Raw genomic sequence first — 13,893 nt, forward strand, 5'->3', positions numbered from 1 at the left:
ACGGACCGTAGCAGACGCTCCCGTGAACACAGCCTCCATCTTTAAGTATTGATGGTGGTCCTGCCCCACGCCAGCCACCCTGCTCCGTCTGGGCTCACGGAGAGGACGAGCACACGCGCCCTAGCCTCCCGACAGCCCCGCGCCCCGTCCCCTGCCCCCTGCTGGGGCTGCACCCAGCGCCCACCCACGGAGCAGCCGTCCGCCGCGGATGCCACCGCGCTCCGGTCACCCTGTTGCTCACGCGAACGCCGAGGCAGAGACTGGGAAGCCCTTCGCGGGTGGGGTGGGGACGAGGCAGCGGCAGGCGACCGTCCACAGCGCGTGCAGCGGCCCACGGGGCCCGGGTGTCGGCCGGGCGCCTCCCACAGCCGGCAGCCAGCACTCACGCTGCATGGGCGCCCCGCGGCCTCGCCTCCTGCGCTGGGCCGCTGCTGAGCCGGACGTGCCGGTGCGAGGGCTTGCCCCACCGTGGCCCGTGGCCTCCGTGACGCCCGCATCCCCAGCCCCGGTTTCCTCCTCGCCTCGCTCCTCTCAGGCAGCGCCCCCACCTGGTGACACGCTACGCGCAGGAGCCCTGGCCCCACCGTGTCGGGAAACCGCCCAGGGGCCCTGGGGCTGCTCCCTGGCCTGTAACAAGCCCATCCTGACCTAACCCTGGGCTCTGAGCAGCCAGGTCTCTGTCACACGCCCCCTGCGGCCACGTGGCTGGACCAGGGGGAAGGTGGCTTCCCAGAGGGGAATCGAGGCCCCGCTACCTGAGCCGCGGGACCAGATGGCAGCCGGGGCAAAGCTGCCTGTGCGCCTCCAAAAGCCCAAGTTTTCCGAGACTGGGCAAGTTCGTGCAAGGTTCGCTGCCGTCCACGGAGACGCAGGGACAGTGGGGGCCGTCCCTCCTCCGGAGGCCTGAGCACGGGGTCGAGAGAGGAGAACAGGAGCTGTGGTTGCGGCTGAGGGGCTGACTCCTCCTTCCCGAGCCAGGGCTGCTCTGGCCTTCACGGAGGAGGCAGCTTTGGGAATCAGACCTTGACAGACGGGTGGGGCTGGGGGGGGGGGGAGAAGGGGACAGCACGGCAAGGCCCCCCAAGGAGGGCAGGCCACACGGTGAACGTAGTGTGATCAGGTGCGGGTGACCGAGCGGCACGACCCACCCCCACGGTCACCTCAGCCCCTGGCCGCGTCCACCCTCCTGGGACGCGTGATCGCCCCAGCCTCAGGCTCCAGCATCCCGCTCTTTCCTCCGTGTCTACGCGGGGGGCCCCTGCCATGCGCCCGGCCGCATCTGGTCCACCCTCTCGAAACCCAGCCGGCGAACGGTATGCAAGGGCACAGGCGTGGGTCAGGATCGCCGCCCCAACAGTGAGCGGGGCCCAGAGGGGACCTCGAGGCTCGCGGGACGGCACTTCCTGAGGCCGAGCCTGCGACGGGCCGAGGGCCCCACGGGCACCCTCTGGGTGGCCGGCTCCGTCCTTGGCGGCCTCCTTGCCGTGTCAGCTCCGGTGATGGACCGTACAGGGCAGACGTGTCACGGGAGACGTGCAGAGCCTCCTGGGGGTCAGAAGGAACTCGCAGAGGCACAGCCCACGGAACAGGGGCGCCCCCCGAGGACAGTGAGCCTCTCCATCAGCGTGGATGCCGTTGTCCTTGCCCCTGCAGAGAGGCGAGGCCCGAGGCCCGGCGCAGAGCAGCGCTGTAGCCGTGTGGCCCGTGGCCCGTGTGGCAGGACGCCATCCCTCGGGGGGCACTGCGCAGGCTGCCAGTGTTGGCGTGAACTCACAGTCGCGTCAGCTTCAGGCGGGAACACGCCCCAGACTCCCCGCGCCAACTCCGGGGCCTGTCCCCGCTGCACAAGCAGACTCACCAGGGGAGAAGGCCTTGCTCTTTTGAAGCGTCAAGACCCCTCGGAAAATCGGGTAGAAACTGCGGGCTTTTCCTCAGGAAACACCTGCACACATGACGTACACATACACGTCTGCATATGGATGCACGCACGCACTCACACACGTACGCACACGGGTGCGGTTTCGGGGGCTCACAGTCCCTGCACCCAGGCAGGCAGGAAGCCCGGGGGGAAGGCCGCCTCCCCCAGCGTCCCTGGCAGGTCTGTGCGCCTAGCAGGGCCCCGCTGCAGGCGTGTTCTCATCGTACTCTGGGGTGCACGGAGGGGGGTCTATTGCCCCTTTCCTGCCGAGCAGGGTCAGTGGCTCTGGACCCGACGTCCGGGTCTGGTGCACCTGTTTCCTCGGACTCCGCGGGCGCGCTCCTTTCGGTGCGTGAGAAACCTCTCCGGTCCCCGCCCCCGATTTGCAGTAACTCAGGGTGGGGAGAGGAGCGGAGAGCCGCCCGCACGCCGAGCTTCACTGCAGGAGCCAGGGGGCTTTCGTCAAGCTTCACTTCCTTCCTACGGCTGCAAGCGAAGTCAACTCTGAGGATCACAGGTGTTCTGTTCCCCGAGTATGAACATCAGGACGTGGAGACACTTAAACCATGTCGGCGGCGGCCCGCAGGGAGCAGCAGCGCGCGAGGACCCCACCGCCCCCCGACGGTCCCTGCGGGCCGCGCACACCGCCCTGTGCGCGCCCGAGTGCCCTGCTCGGGTGACCCAGACTGCGCACTCTCGGGAAGGCCTCAGGCCTGAGCTCTGGGGGTCGCGGAGTCCCCGGCCTCTCAGTAGTTCGGCTTCACGACGCAGCTTCCCCTCAAAAGCCGGCAGCACTGCCCCGTCCTTATGCGCCTCCCGCTCCCACCCCAGCGAGCCGTGCGGAGATGGGGTCCTTTAGAGCCCACCCAGCGGTGCGCGCGTCCGTGGTGAAGGCGGGGCCGACAGGCAAGTCTGCTCCCGGCGTGGGCCCCTGAGCGGCCTGGCTTCCCGTCTGCTCCCCGGGCCCGTGTGCGCAGCCCCCTCAGGTCTCAGACCCTGGTAAACCCCGCCCGTGCTGGAGAGCTGGAGCGCGCGCCTGTGGCCACAGGAAGGGCTGCGGGCGTGCTGTGTGCGCCTCGTGCGCGCCGTGGGTCCGCTCCGCGTGCGTGCGGTCTGCGCTGCGTGCGTGCTGCCCGTGGGTCTGCTGTCCGCGCCTCGTGCGCACCGTGGGCCCGCTCCGCATACATGCTGTCCGCGCCTCGTGCGCACCGTGGGCCCGCTCCACGTGCGTGCTGTGTGCGCCTCGTGCGCACCGTGGGTCCGCTCCGCGCGCTGCGGGGGCGAGCAGACCATCACTACTGCTCCTGGCGGCGGGGGCAGGACGGCAGGACAAGGAGAGAGAAGGGGCCCCTTACCACAAGCCAGGGATCGCCCCCGTCTTCGGGGCGCTAGGAGCCCCGTTTGATCTCCAGTACCTGGGGCCGCGCGTCCCCAGCTGTGCAGCGAGGTGCGGGTCCGCCGAGCTGGAGCTGGCCCTGACTGGGGTCTGGGGGTCCTTCCTCGCTGGAACAGAGGATGTCGGGGTGTTCTGGCTCCCTCCAGGGACCCCCGATCTGAAAACGAAGCGCAGCGTGTGCCCCTCCCCCGCTCCTGGCCTCCGCACCCCTTCCCTCCATGAACACTGGCGCCCGCCGTCTTTGCTTCTGCCTTTGGACGCGGATTTACACGCTAAGGGGATTTCTCTCTAGATCTGCCTGTTCTCTCGCCTTCAGCCCTTCTGGGCCAGGATGTTTCCTTGACTGACTGCGGTCCTTCAGCCGCTAATCTAATCGGCACCTGCCCAGTGCGATGTCTCCCACCGTGGCTTCCCCGGCGCAGCCCCAGAGGGAGGCTCTCGCCTTTGGAGAAGGCTGCGCTGCCCGGGGTCCCTGGGGTGCCTTTGCACTCCGCCGGAAATCTAGTATATCCTTAATAAGTGCACTCAATTCACTTTCCAACCCTTGTAAAATTCAGCCTTTTGCTCATTGGTACACAGCCCAGCAGCACCGCTGGGAGGCTTCCCAGGCCAGGCGGGCTGTGTGCACGCGGGCAGACTGTGGGGCCCATGGTGGGTGGGGAGCCCGGCTGCAGGCAGAGCCCCCGACTCCTGGTGCCCTGCCTTCCTGCTCTCCTAGGTCGTCTTCCCTCTGGAGGTAGAGGGGATCCTGGATGGCGGACCTGGTCCACCACTTAGGGCCCGAAGAAAGATTCCTGGCTTCTAGCCTCAGTTCCCTCATCTGTAAAATGGGAGTGGTCGATGGGCTGCTCTCAGGACTAAACATGGTAACTCGCGAGGAACACCCACGAGGTCCCTGGGGCCGTGGGGGCCGTTCAGAGGGCCCCCGTCACCACTGTTCCCAGCCCCAGAGGTCCCCAGTTCCTGGGAGAGTCTGGAGGCAGAGGAGTGGACACTGTGACCCCTTGTTTGGGGTTCCCTCCGCCTGGGACCCTGTCTTGGCTTATCCAGCTGTGGCCTGAGCCCCGGCCAGTGGATGCTCTCCAGGAGCCAACACAGTCTCCGAGCTGCGTCAGCAAGTGCGCGCTGTGCGTGTACGGGGCGCCCTGCCTCGTGGCGGCCACAACAGCTTTCCCCGCCTGTGGCGATGGGGCCGCCAAGGTTTATCCCCACCGTGAAGGAGGCCCTTCTGAGCTGACTTCAGCGCAGACCTCCCGCCTCTGTCCCCAGCGCGTCCGGGGAGGACATCATTGTGCTTGGAGGCGGAGGATGGAATGCAGTTTGTGTCCCAGCTAGGTGAGGCTGCCGTGCGAGGCCGTGCTGGCTCTGTGGGACACGCCAGGGGCCCCCAGGGGCGGAGGAGCATTCCAGGCGGCAGGGCCCAGGCTGGAAGTCAGGTTCTCATGCTGCGCTGAGTCGTCCCACTGCGGAAGGTGTTGGCAGAACCACCTCTGAGAGCAACTTGTCATGCAGTATTTAGGGAAACGTGTGTGTTCCCGATGGCCCCAGCATCCCCGTGCTGTGGGTGTGCTGGAGTCTGCCTGCCGGGAGCATGGACGTGCAGGGCGATGTCGGGACAGCAAGAGGCTCTCTGGCCTAAGTGGCCACTAAGAGGGGTTAAAAGGATAAGACGAGGTGTTTGCACCCTGTGAAATACTATGCAGCAGTCAAAAGGAAGAGGCCAAATCCACAGATACTGACATGGATACAGCTCAAACACGCCGGCAGGGGAAGAGTGAGGAGCACATGGCAGGAGGAGCCTCTGCAGGAAGACTGGGAGCCGTCATGTGGAGGAGGGGAGTGGGGAGAGGAGCCGAGCAGACGCACACACACAGGGCTGTGCCAGACACCCCGGTCCTACTCTATCCAACTGTGTGCATCTCAGGGCCGGGGTGTGGCCTGCTGGGCCCCCGTGAGGACCAGGCCGAGCAGGGAAGCCCGAGGCACGGCGCTCGGGAGCTGGAGCAGGTGCAGAGCGGGTTCTCGGTGCACGGAGCCATGGTCTGCGATGGCCTGTCCACATGATGTGATTGTGGTTTCCCGCCCTTGTCCCTACAGCTGCAGGGGTATATCGGGAACTGCAGGCGGTTTCCCCGTCTACGAGCTGATTCCTAAATCCTTATCACTGACGGCCGTAATCTGCCATCTGTAACTTGTGCCGAATACGCAGAGTGTGTGGGGCCAGCTCGGAGGAGCGACGAGGCTGAGGCCGTGCCAACGGGCACTGCCGTGAGCACACAGGACGGGCTGCTCTCCCCGCCCATGGGACATTTCCACCCAGTTCCTCATCCGTGTTTGGTCTGAGAATAACGTGCAGACAGCTGGGCCTGCTCTGGGCCGTCTCGACATCAAACACAAACCCAGCCCCACTGCAAGGCTGAAGGGGGAGGTGGGTCGTGGAGGAGGGACCTCCTGTGTGCCACCCAGCACGGCCTCCTCCAACTGCACCTTCCTTGGAAAACCTGCCCCAGCCCCTGCAGGCTCCCCCAAGTGCCGTGACCTGCGCACCCTGATTGGCGCGACCAAGAAGCAGGCTGGGCCCCAACGTGCCCCTCGGTGACCGTGGCACTCACCGGGTTCTGCGAGACCTCCCCACACGTCTTTGGGAAACACTGAGGATGCGTGCACACGATTGTCTGGATTTCTCAGTCCACCCTCGTAGGCACGGACGGGACCGTGGCATTCTGTGGAACTGTGGAGCATTCGGCGTAGCCCCCGGGTTGGGACTGCCCTGGCTGGGGGCCCTTACACATAGGGTCCAGGGCTCACCCAAGGGCTCCCTTGCTGATCTTAAGGGATCACAAGTGAGCGCCTTGGCCACCCAGCGCCTAGTTTACAGACTCTGCTGTGAGGGTGAGGCCGTGGTCCTAACCCCTCTCGGGGTGGGAGGTTGAAGCGCAGGGTAGATAAGCTGCAGCTACCAGCAAGCGGCGGAGAGCTCATTCACCTGGCGTCCCGCGCGGCGGGCAGGACTCGGGGCAGCTCCAGACAGGAGCATCTGCTTCCGAGGCAGCTTTTGTGAATAGAGGTGTCCCCCGCGGCAGTGGACAGCAGTCCGAGACTACAGTGCGGGAACCAGTGAGGAGGGGCCGGGAAGGCTGCAAGGAGGGAAGGTGCGACCGGGAGGTGCGGCTGGCAGAGCCACGGGGCCGGCCCCGTCCTGCCCCGGGCCTTCCCCTGACGCCCATCAGCAGTGGGCAGGGATGAGTTGCTTGGCCGGGCCTGAGCTGGGAGCGGCCGTGCCAGGCCCCGCAGGCACCGCAGGACCTACCCCACGAGCCAGCGTGCCCGGAAAGGAAATGAGAGTAGCCGGGCGTGACTGCCTTTCTGTGGGGCCATGTTGGCTCTGGTCACTTCCCTTTCCAAGTGCCCGGACACCAGCTGTCTGGGACCCAGGTCCAGGCCAGCCCCGCTCCCTGCCTGCCCGGAGCTCTCCAATGGGCCCAATCTGTGCACACATCCTCGGGCAGTAGTGCGCGGCTGGGCCTGGGAGCTGCCGGCCCCTCCGGGGGAAGGGTCTGCCGGAATCCTGACACCGGCCCTCGCCACCGAGCCGGGTGCCCAGAGGCAGCGGTTCCCGCTTTCCTGCAGGTGGCCACGGGCAGCGCCTCTGAATGCTAGCTATTCTTTCTTCAATTAAGGGTGATTCTTGTGATGCAGGAAGTTAGTCTCCACCAGTTAATCTAACGGCCTCGTCCCTGACGTGTTTGCTCTGCCCAGAGGCAGGGCCGGAACTTCCTTGGCAGTCGGCAACGCGGGCGCAGTCAGGCTCTCCCTGGGGGCCGGCCCCGCTCTCCTGGCTGGACCAGATCCAACCACGGGGCCCAGGAGTGCCCTCTGCCTCCTGCCCACTCACTGTCTTCCCATCTGAGGGGTGGGGCGTGGGGCGTGGGGCGTCTGCAGTTCCAACCAACCTGACACCTTCCCCGGGCTGCTCCCTTCACCCCTCCCAGGGGCTTGTGGTGTCTGGACAGAGTGGTGTGGAGGGGTCTCAATGCTCGCCTCACCGTGCACCTTCCCTGAGTGTGTATGCATGCACACGCACACGCATACACATGCACACACGCACACACATACACATGCACACACATCTGTACACATCTACACATACCACACACGCGCATATGCATGCACACACATCTACACACACGCACACACATGCAAATGCACACGCATACACATGCACACACGCACACACATTTACAGACATGCACACGCACACATCCACACACCCCCATCCACACGCATGCATATGCACAACCCCACACACATCTACACACACGCACATGCACACGTGCACACACCCCCATCCACACACATGCAGATGCACACGCACGTGCATACACGCACACACGCACACACATCTACACACATGCACACACGCATACACATCTGTACACATCTACACATACTGCACACGTGCATATGCACGCACGCACACATCCACACACCCCCATCCACACACATGCAAATGCACACGCACACGCATACACATGCACACACATCCCCGCATACACGCACATGCACACACATCTGTACACATCTACACATACCGCACATGTGCATATGCACGCACGAACACACATCTACACACATGCACACATGCACACACATCTACACACATGCACACAGCTCCACACCCCCATACACATCTACACACACGCACACATCCACACACCCCATCCACACACATGCAGATGCACACACACGCATACACATGCACACACGCACACACATCTACACACACGCACACGCACCCATCCACACACCCCCATCCACACACATGCAGATGCACATGCACACACATCTACACACACGCACACATCCACACACCCCATCCACACACATGCACACATATGCACCCCCCATCTACACACATGCACACATACACATCCACACACATGCAGATGCACACGCACACACATCTACACACGCGCACACACATCTACACACACGCACACACATCTACACACACGCACACATTCACACACCCCCATCCACACACATACAGATGCCCACGCACACGCATACATATGCACACCCCCCCCACATCTACACACACGCACGCACACATCCACACACCCCCATCCACACACATGCAGATGCACACACACATGCACACACGCACGCACAGAAGGCGGTGCCAGGAGGTAGCAGGGCCCCTGCCAAACTGCGGTCACTGTTACCACTGTGAGCCAAAGGCCCCAGGGGGTGCTCAGGTCCAGGTGTGTTCCCTCTGAGGCAGGCTTGTTGCCCCCCGCGACCATTCACAGCCGCAGACCAGGTGGTCAGGCCTCTGACTGCCCCACCTGCAGGGGAGGGTGAGGACAGCCAGGCGCCCTGGGCAGAGCCTGAGATCGAAAGCTGCGTGACCACCCACAGCAAACTTCCTCAGCTTCCGGCTCTTTCTGTGTGCACCAGGGACCGTGCAGCACACCTCGGGGGGGCCCGCGGGTCACGCAAGCGGAGCCGCGCACATCCTGCCGTCCAGCCAATACCGCTCGCCGCGCCCGAGTACTGGGGAAGGGCCGCAGGAATCCATTCACTCTTCAGCTGGTGACCAGCTTCTGAAATTCCGTCTGCTGGAGTCAGTGCTGCGGTCTGGTGCTGGGATCCAGAGCTCTCGGACTGATGGACTTGCAGTCTCTGGCAAACCAGGACAGTTTGTCCTCCTTGGGGAGGATACACTAGGGAGTTTGGACAGAGGGCCCTGGGAAGCCTTGGCTTTGTTAGGTGGGGCACCCCTCAGGACCCATATTTGAGTCATACAAGATGCAGATTTCAGCTCAATTGAGGAAAAACATTCTCAGGGTCAACACCATCCAAAGATGGAAGAACTCTTGCTTGAGCGACTGAGCTCCCATCCTTGGATGTAATCAACCAGGAGGTGTAGGCCACTCGGTGAGAATCCTGGGTGGAGTTAAAGCCCCAGAGGGTTTGTGGACTAGATGCTCACTGAGGCCCCCTGTCGCCTGTGAGTGCCCAGTTTCCCACGGAGGGGCTAGAGGGACCTAGCCTTGAGGACTAAGGCTGGCCCAAGGGGGACTTTCCTCCAGAAGGTGGGCGTGGGGTAGGGTGGGTGGGGCGCCGGCTGCAGATGGTGACTGAGCTTAGCCCTTGCCAGTTCCGCAGAGGCCATCTTCCTGGGGCAGGGCCTGGTGGGAGTTACCCCTCTGCAGCAGCTGGGAGCCAGGGGACTGGCCCTGGCACCGCCAGGAAACTGCCACCTCCGCTTGGGTTGCGCTGGACTGCTGATCTCCGGCTGCGGCCAGGCAGAGGCCTCCCCTGGGCCTGCTCACCGGGAATGTCTGCAGCCGGGTTTGGGAAGTGCCCTGGCCACAGCTCCCCCGCTGGGCTGCTGGCCTCCCTAAACTCTGCTCCTGCCCCAGAATCCCAGGTGGGGTTTGCGTGTGTCGCACACGTTCCTGCAGAGTTAAAGGCACTCGGGGCCCTTCCCGGCGGAGGCTAGGTCAGACCCTGGACATGCCCCTGGGCCCCGGCGGGGGCGCTGACGGAGAGTCACCCCGGGCCACCTCCCTCTCTCCTCCCCTCTGCTGCCCGGTGTCTCTCCCGCGCCAGGCTCTGGGTCTCCAGTCTTCTCTGATCCCCCTCTCCCACCTCCCCGGCTGGTGTCTCGGCCCGGGGAGTCTCCCTGGCGCTGCGCCCCGCGTCCCCGCGCCCCTTCTCCCGGCCCGCGCGCCGGCGTCCCCGCGTCTGCGCCCCCCGCGCGCTGCGGTGGCGGCCGGAGAGCGGCGGCCGCGGCCGGGCGGGGGTGCGGGCCCGCGGGGGCGGTGTCGGCGCCTTCCTCCGTCAGTCCCTCCCCGGCGGCGCGGGGGGCGGCGCGGCCGCCGCTCGGCGCCTTTAAGGCAGCGGGAGGGAGCGGCGAGGCGGCGGCTGCGGCGGCCGAGGCGCGCGGGGCGGGGGCGCGGGGCGCGGCGCGCGGAGCCCGCTCGGGGCCGGAGGCGGCTCGGCGGCCGGGCCGGGCCCGGAGCGGCGAGGAGCGCGCGCGGCGCAGCCGGAGCCCGCCGCCCGGGACATGGCCCAGGCGGGCCGTGCAGGTGAGGGCGGGCGCCGGGGGAGGGGCCCGCGCGGCGCCAGGAGGGGCCGCGGACCCAGGTGAGCCCCCGCGCAGGTGGGCGGAGGTTCCGGGAGGGCCGCGCGCCCCGCGTCCTTCCTGCGCCCCGGCACCTGGAGGGACGGCGCCGGCGGGGGGAGGGCCGGGCCTGCGGCGCCCGGGGCGGGTCAGGCTGCGCGCCCCCAGGCCTCCCCCCCCACCTCCACGGGCAAGCCCCGGGCGCGGAGACCGCAGGGGCTGTCCCGCGCCGCCGCTGCATCCCACGCCCCGAGCGCCAGGACGTGCCCCGGTCCTGCCGCTCGCTCTGCCCGGACGCGGCGACCCCCCCGCCCCCAGCTCAGTCAGGAGACCCAGATTTCTTCTTGGGAAGGAGGGGTGCTCCGCGCCGCAGCGCCTGGGAGCCGTCCCGCCCCCTCCCCCGACTGGACCCGAGGCAGAGCGTCAGGTGCGGGGTCCCGCGGCCTCTGCCCTCCCCCCGGCGCAGGCGGTGCAGCCCCACGGTGTGAGGGAGTGGGCGTTAGTCATTCGTTCATTCATTCGTTCCGCCAGACGTTCATTCACCAACATCCGCTGTGTGCCAGGCCTTGGGCTGGGCCCCGGGTGCGGAGAGCCCGCAGGCCGGCCCCACGGTGTGGGCGACAGCAAGCCTGGTCTCAGCGGGGCGGGCTGGGGAGGCTGGTATGTGTAAATCTACCGAGAACTCACACCCAGCCTGTGACGTTGGCAGGTGCTATGCCGTCCCTCCGGACGCGCATTGGTCTGGCACGAACTCCACCCCCCTACCCACAAGCCGTGACCGTGATGGAATGAGTGTGAGTTCACCCGCACGCACACTCGGTGTGAGCACCCTGGGCTCTGTGCAAATCCACTGCCTCCCCGAAAATGCTGCTCTGGACCTTGGGCCGCGTCCGGAACCCCTGTGCCCATGCTGGGCATGTGATTTAGGGCCCCGAGGAGTCCTGCAGGGGTGGGGCCGGCCGAGTGAGACACCGCAAGTGGGGCACAGCTAAACACCCCTTTCTCCCTGAGGTGCTGCGGGAGGCACGGGGAGATGACACCAGGCAGGCTGGAAAACGCTGTCTGCCTCCCTCGTCCTGGAGCCCGGGCCTTACCCACCCCCACTGCTCCCAGAGGGCACGTGGTAGGGCATGTGTCCCGCCCACTGCCCTCCGCTCCGTGTGTGCATGTGTGCGTGTGCGTGCACAGCCCTGCAGGGAGCACCTGCCGGGGCACGGCCATCAGCATGCGTGAACCGTGTTCCAGGCGCCGTGTGCAGTGATCCTGGGCGGGGGGGGTGGGGGGGGAATGGCCCTCTCCCCCTTCCTAAGGCATTGGAAACAGAGGGTCTAGGCAGAGCCTGGGCGCAGGGCAGGGGCTGCCAGACTCTGAGGGTGGTAAGTGATGGACTCTCCCCATCACGGCCCGTCAGGTCACCCCCACAGCCTGGGGGTGCGGTCTGGCCTGTGGGTCATTTGGTTCCCGGGCTGATGGCGGCAGGTGCCTCGCGCTGTTCTGACATCTTGTCTTTTCGGCGTCTGTTCCGTGCTCGGCCCTTCCCTTCAGGGAGCATGGACCCCCTCCTCTGTGGGTCCACGCGCCCGGGCTCCTCGCTCCCATACTCAGCTGCCCCTCCAAGGAGCCGTTGGGATTGACCCAGCAAGATGGGACGACGCCTCCTTCTCTCAGTCCTTCTGGGCTGCTTTGCATTTTGTAGATGTCCCTTCTGCTCTTTAGGCTCTAAGCCTACTGACCTGAAAACGGCTCTCGGGATGCATGTATGGGAGCCACACTGGCCAAGCCGGTGCAGAATAGATCGGCGAGCTTTAGAACAGAGGCGGCCTCTCAGACAGGGGCCCATACCCCTCTCTCCACAGCTAGAGAAACTGGGGCGCAAGGAGGGGTCGTAACAGACAGGTGGATGCTCAGGACCGTCTACTGCGGATGGGCAGACCGATGGCCAGAAATGATCGGGCCACTCTGGGGGGTGACATTGGAACCAAGGGAGGCTGAAGGTTGGAGGTGGAGGCTGTGGGAGGCCAGCTTGTGAGTGAGGGCTACGTTCTGTGACCTGCGAGATATTCCCTCTGAAAACTGGCCAAGGGACCACCTAGTGAGGGAGGAGGTAGGGGTTTGGGCCCCGGAGTCACCATAGTGCATGACTCCAGGATTATCATACCGTGGTCTAGTGAGTGGCGTCCCTGGACTTGTGCAGTGTCCAGCCTGAGCAGCCAGCCATGGCTGTGTCAACTACGTCAGACAGGTGCTGAAGAGAAGCAGTAAAGGACTTTCACTTTGCCAGGAGACACCAGGTGCAGGAAAACACGTTGGGAGTTTCCAGAAAGGATTGGATGAATTACAGAGTGTGGATCCCAAACGGGTTACTACCAGGTGCCGCTGTCTGGGGAGACTTCAGTCACCCAGGCCAGCGCTGTTGCGGTGCCCTGCACCCAGTCTGGAGAGGAGAGGAGAGGGGAGGGCCCGAGGCCGCTCTAGGTCTGGTGGACCGGCTACCTGTGGGCAGCAGGACGGAACAGAAGAGGCCGAGACAGTGAAGGCTGGTGGTCTGTAGGAGTTACGCCTTAGAGCTGGTGAATTTGGACAGGAAGATGGCGAGGGGCAGGCCTGGGGTTGGGTAGGGGCTGGGCGGAGGAAGAGGTGAGTGTGGAGGGGCGCAGTAGGGTGGGGTCGGGGAGGCTGGCCGGAGGTGCCCAAGGGTGCAGGCCCTGGAGGGGTGTTGGGGGATGGAAAGAGCTCAGGGGGGAGAGCAGCATGGAGGGTGGGGCAGGGTGGCACGTTTGGGTTTTCGGCAGCCCCTCTGCCCTCGGTGAGGTCGGTGAGGCCAGCCTGGCAGAGCCGGCTCTGTGGGGAAGGGCTGCTTCCTGCCACCGCCTGTCTCCCCCCCCCCCCCCCCAGTGCCCCAGCGGTTTGGGACCCCTTCTCAGTAGGGCAGGCCCCGGGCTGGGCCTTCCAGGCTGCAGGAACCAGGTGCTGGCCCAGCTCCGAGGGGAGGAGCCTGATCCTCCAGTGGCCGGATCTCCCAGAGGAGGCAAGGGACTCTCAGCACTTTGGGGAGGGCCAGGGGATTCGAGATGCGACGACATCGTTGTCAGCGTCCGGGAGAAGCTCCCAGGCCTAGGGCACCGGGATGGCTTTGCTGCGTGGGTGTCTCGGAACGGGTATCGCATTCTGCGAGGCGATTGCAGATCCCCTTTCTGGGTGCCTGGGGGAAACGTGGGGGCCACATCAGAGTGCCCGACTCAAGGCCTGTCTGAGATTTTGCCTCCGGAAAGCCTTCACGGACTTCCCTGCTGTCTTGGAGGTGCCGGGCTCGGGTGGATCTCTTCCTCCCCCGCTGAGGCCCCCCCGGGGACCCTTTGCTGCCTGTCAGCCTGGGCTGTGCGGGGTGCTCGGTCCGTGAGTCTCGTCTCAGGCCTGTGGCCCTGGGCCCGGGAGCCCCTGTCCTAG

At 65.5% G+C, this 13,893-nt stretch overlaps 1 protein-coding gene across 1 annotated transcript in view; it reads left to right on the forward strand.

Moving 5' to 3' along the window:
- Positions 1–10,306: 10,306 nt before the first annotated feature.
- Positions 10,307–13,893, forward strand: part of PITPNM3 (PITPNM family member 3) — a 74,820-nt gene continuing 71,233 nt past the window's right edge. Inside the window, exon 1 of the mRNA XM_064582561.1 lies at positions 10,307–10,411. Coding sequence (XP_064438631.1) covers positions 10,390–10,411 — 22 coding nt within the window. The 5' untranslated portion in view covers positions 10,307–10,389. The remainder of the gene's footprint in view (positions 10,412–13,893) is intronic.

Source organism: Mirounga angustirostris, unplaced genomic scaffold (assembly GCF_029215605.1).
Source record: "Mirounga angustirostris isolate CCGP_5_RB_7025 unplaced genomic scaffold, mMirAng1.0.hap1 SCAF_17, whole genome shotgun sequence".
NCBI classification, from domain to species: Eukaryota; Metazoa; Chordata; class Mammalia; order Carnivora; family Phocidae; genus Mirounga; species Mirounga angustirostris.